Here is a 2,895-nt window from a genome sequence, read left to right on the forward strand (position 1 = left end):
CCATATAATACTACAGGCAAAATTACTGTTTTGTATATTTTAACTTTTAGTTTCTTAGATATTAAACGATAAGACAAAGGTTTATGAAGACAGAAGTAACATGCATTTCCTGAATTAAGCCTGCTTTTTATTTCCTCTTTAATATAATTTTCATTTGTTAATATTACTCCTAAGTATTTGAATTTGGAAACTGGTTCAAACGAGTTGTTATCAATAATTAGATTTTGATTATTACCTAACACTTGGTTTCGGCCTGTAAGCATATATTTAGTTTTCTCTTTGTTAACTTCCAAACCTATCTCTTTAGCAGTTTTGAAAAATATTTTAGCATTATCCTTAATTGTATTCACATCATCCCCCAGTAAGTCTGCATCACCTGCATATGCTAACAACTGAGTCACAACATTTAATTTTAGTCCTTCTTTAGTTTCTTTTACCTTCCTAACAGCATATTCTAAGGCAAAATTAAAGAGCAATGGAGATAATGCATCTCCTTGTTTTAACCCATCATGAATTGTAAATTTGTCAGACACATTAATACCCACACGAATTTTACTTTCTGTTTCACTGGTGCATATTTTTATCATACTAACAAGCTTCTTAGGTATTTCAAACTCTACTAATATATTATATAATTTATCTCTTTTGACCGAATCATATGCTTTTTTGAAATCAATGAATAGCTAATGGACATTTTGATTATATTCCCACTTTTTTTCAAGTGTCTGTCTGATGTGAAAAATTTGATCTGTAGTTGATCTGTTACGTTTAAATCCACATTGATAATCACCTATAATTTCATTAGCATATGGGGTTAGTCTTGTTAAAAGAATGTTAGATAATATTCTATATGTTGTTGAGAGTAGAGAAATTCCACGGGAATTATTGCATTTCCTTTTTTTTACCTTTTTTTAAACACAGGAACAATTATGGATTCTTTCCACTGTTGAGGGATTTCTTCCTTATTCCATATTAAACAAATTAATTTATGAATTTGACATATTAATGAATTTCCACCATATTTAATTAACTCAGCTGTAATTAAATCAATGCCAGGTGCTTTGTTATTCTTTAGCCTTTTAATATCATCTTTAATAGAGAATTATACTTATGTTTCATTGACTTGGAGAAAGCCTTTGATAGAGTTCCTCGGCATGTGTTATGGAAAGTATTAAGAAAGAAAGAAATAAACCAAGAACTAATAAAATCCATACAAAGTTTTTACAAGGAATGCAGAAGTTATGTAAGGACAAGCAATAATAAATCAGAGGAGTTTGAAGTTACACCCGGAGAAAGACATGGCGATATACAATCACCTTACTTGTTTATAATTTTATTGGACGATGTGCTAAAAGAAATAAAAACAAAAATGAGGAAGTTAAAAGTAGGATATTGGAGAATGATAGCAGTAAATATTTCAGAGCTGCTGTATGCAAATGATATAGTTATTTGCTAACTCACAAGCAAACTTACAAAGAAACTTGAATATTATAAATAATAGCCTATTAACTAAATCAATGAAAATAAATTAAGATAAGACAAAAATTGTGAAAATAGCCAGAGAAGAAAAAAACATGCATAATAGAGTTTGAAAACGAAGAACTGGAACAAGTTAAGATTTTTAAATACCTCGGAATCACCATCAATAACAATGGAAGAATAGATGGAGAATTAATACAAGAATACAAAACACAAACAAACTATATTATGTTATCAATCAGGGGTTTCTAGGGAGGAAAGAAATCAGCCAGAAAACAAAAATGGCAACATATAAATCAACGTATTTACTAACTATGTTACTATATGGGAGCGAATCGTGGGTATTGACAAGTAGGCAGATACAGCAGATACAGACAGCGGAAATGAAATATTTGAGAAGAGTGATTGGAAAAACAAGAAGAGATAGAATTAGGAATCAAACAATCAGGATAACGCTAAATTCAAAACCAGTAGAACAAAATGTCATCGAGGCACAACTGAGATGGTTTGGCCATGTTAATAGAATGAAGGATGGAAGAGTACCAAAGGAAATATTTGAGGCAAGATCAAGAGGAATAGGAAAAAAAAGGCCTGAAGGAAAACCACGGGAAACATGGAACAAGAACATTGAGCAGACCCTGAACAGAAGAGGCATTAAATGGGATGAAGCAAGGAAGATAGCAGAGGATCGTAACCGATGGAGAGCTCTCTGCAAAACCTCGACAACTTTGGGTAGAAGAGGATCCAAGTAAGTAAAATTAAAGTAAGTATAAATATATAAACTGGCCGCGGTGGCTCAGTCAGTCGAAGGTCGGCCTTCGAAGGAGCAACATCCCTTGTGAGCTCCTGTGTGTTGCGTGGACTGGTGCTCGGCCACGGTAGCTTTACGAGAGAAATCGAATGGATAGTGTCGCACCATGGAAACTAAGCGAGTGAATACTTTGAAATTGTGTTTTACGCCTGTATCTCGTGTACCGGCATCTATGAACATTCATCGTTTCATTAGTGACAAGCTGTTATTGATCCCTGATCAAGTGTTAAGTATTGAGATGATTACTTTCGGAAAAGTGTGTATATTAAACTGATTTCGCGAGTTCTGGGTGAACAGTTAATAGCTAAATATGGTGCAACTCTGACATATTGTGATGAAGAGGGTTCTCATGACGTGAAAATTGACTGGATGGATAAAACCACTGTGATGGTTCGATTACATGTAGTGCCTATGGAACTTTCGGTTCTGTGTAGACATCCTACGGTGAAATTAAATCTATCAATGATGAAGTTTATTCAGGTGAACATAAATACCCTGTTCGTACTGGGAGGAAGCTATTTGAAATGTCACTCAAGAAACCAATACCGTCTTCTGTGACAATTCTAGGTATTCGTTATTGGACAACTTATCCTGGTCAACAGCCT

At 33.7% G+C, this 2,895-nt stretch overlaps 1 protein-coding gene across 1 annotated transcript; it reads left to right on the forward strand.

The window, feature by feature from the left end:
* Positions 1-1,793: 1,793 nt before the first annotated feature.
* LOC145999209 (uncharacterized) lies at positions 1,794-2,231 on the forward strand. Its single transcript, XM_083136143.1, has one exon. The coding sequence runs from the start codon at positions 1,794-1,796 to the stop codon at positions 2,229-2,231; it is 438 nt and encodes a 145-aa protein (XP_082992269.1).
* Positions 2,232-2,895: the final 664 nt, after the last annotated feature.

The sequence above is a fragment of the Lepisma saccharinum genome, chromosome 15 (assembly GCF_977018435.1).
Source record: "Lepisma saccharinum chromosome 15, izLepSacc3.1, whole genome shotgun sequence".
NCBI classification, from domain to species: Eukaryota; Metazoa; Arthropoda; class Insecta; order Zygentoma; family Lepismatidae; genus Lepisma; species Lepisma saccharinum.

Coding starts and splice junctions, on each gene's coding strand:
- LOC145999209 (XM_083136143.1), top strand. CDS start 1,794: ATGTTACTATATGGGAGCGAATCGTGGGTATTGACAAGTAGGCAGATA.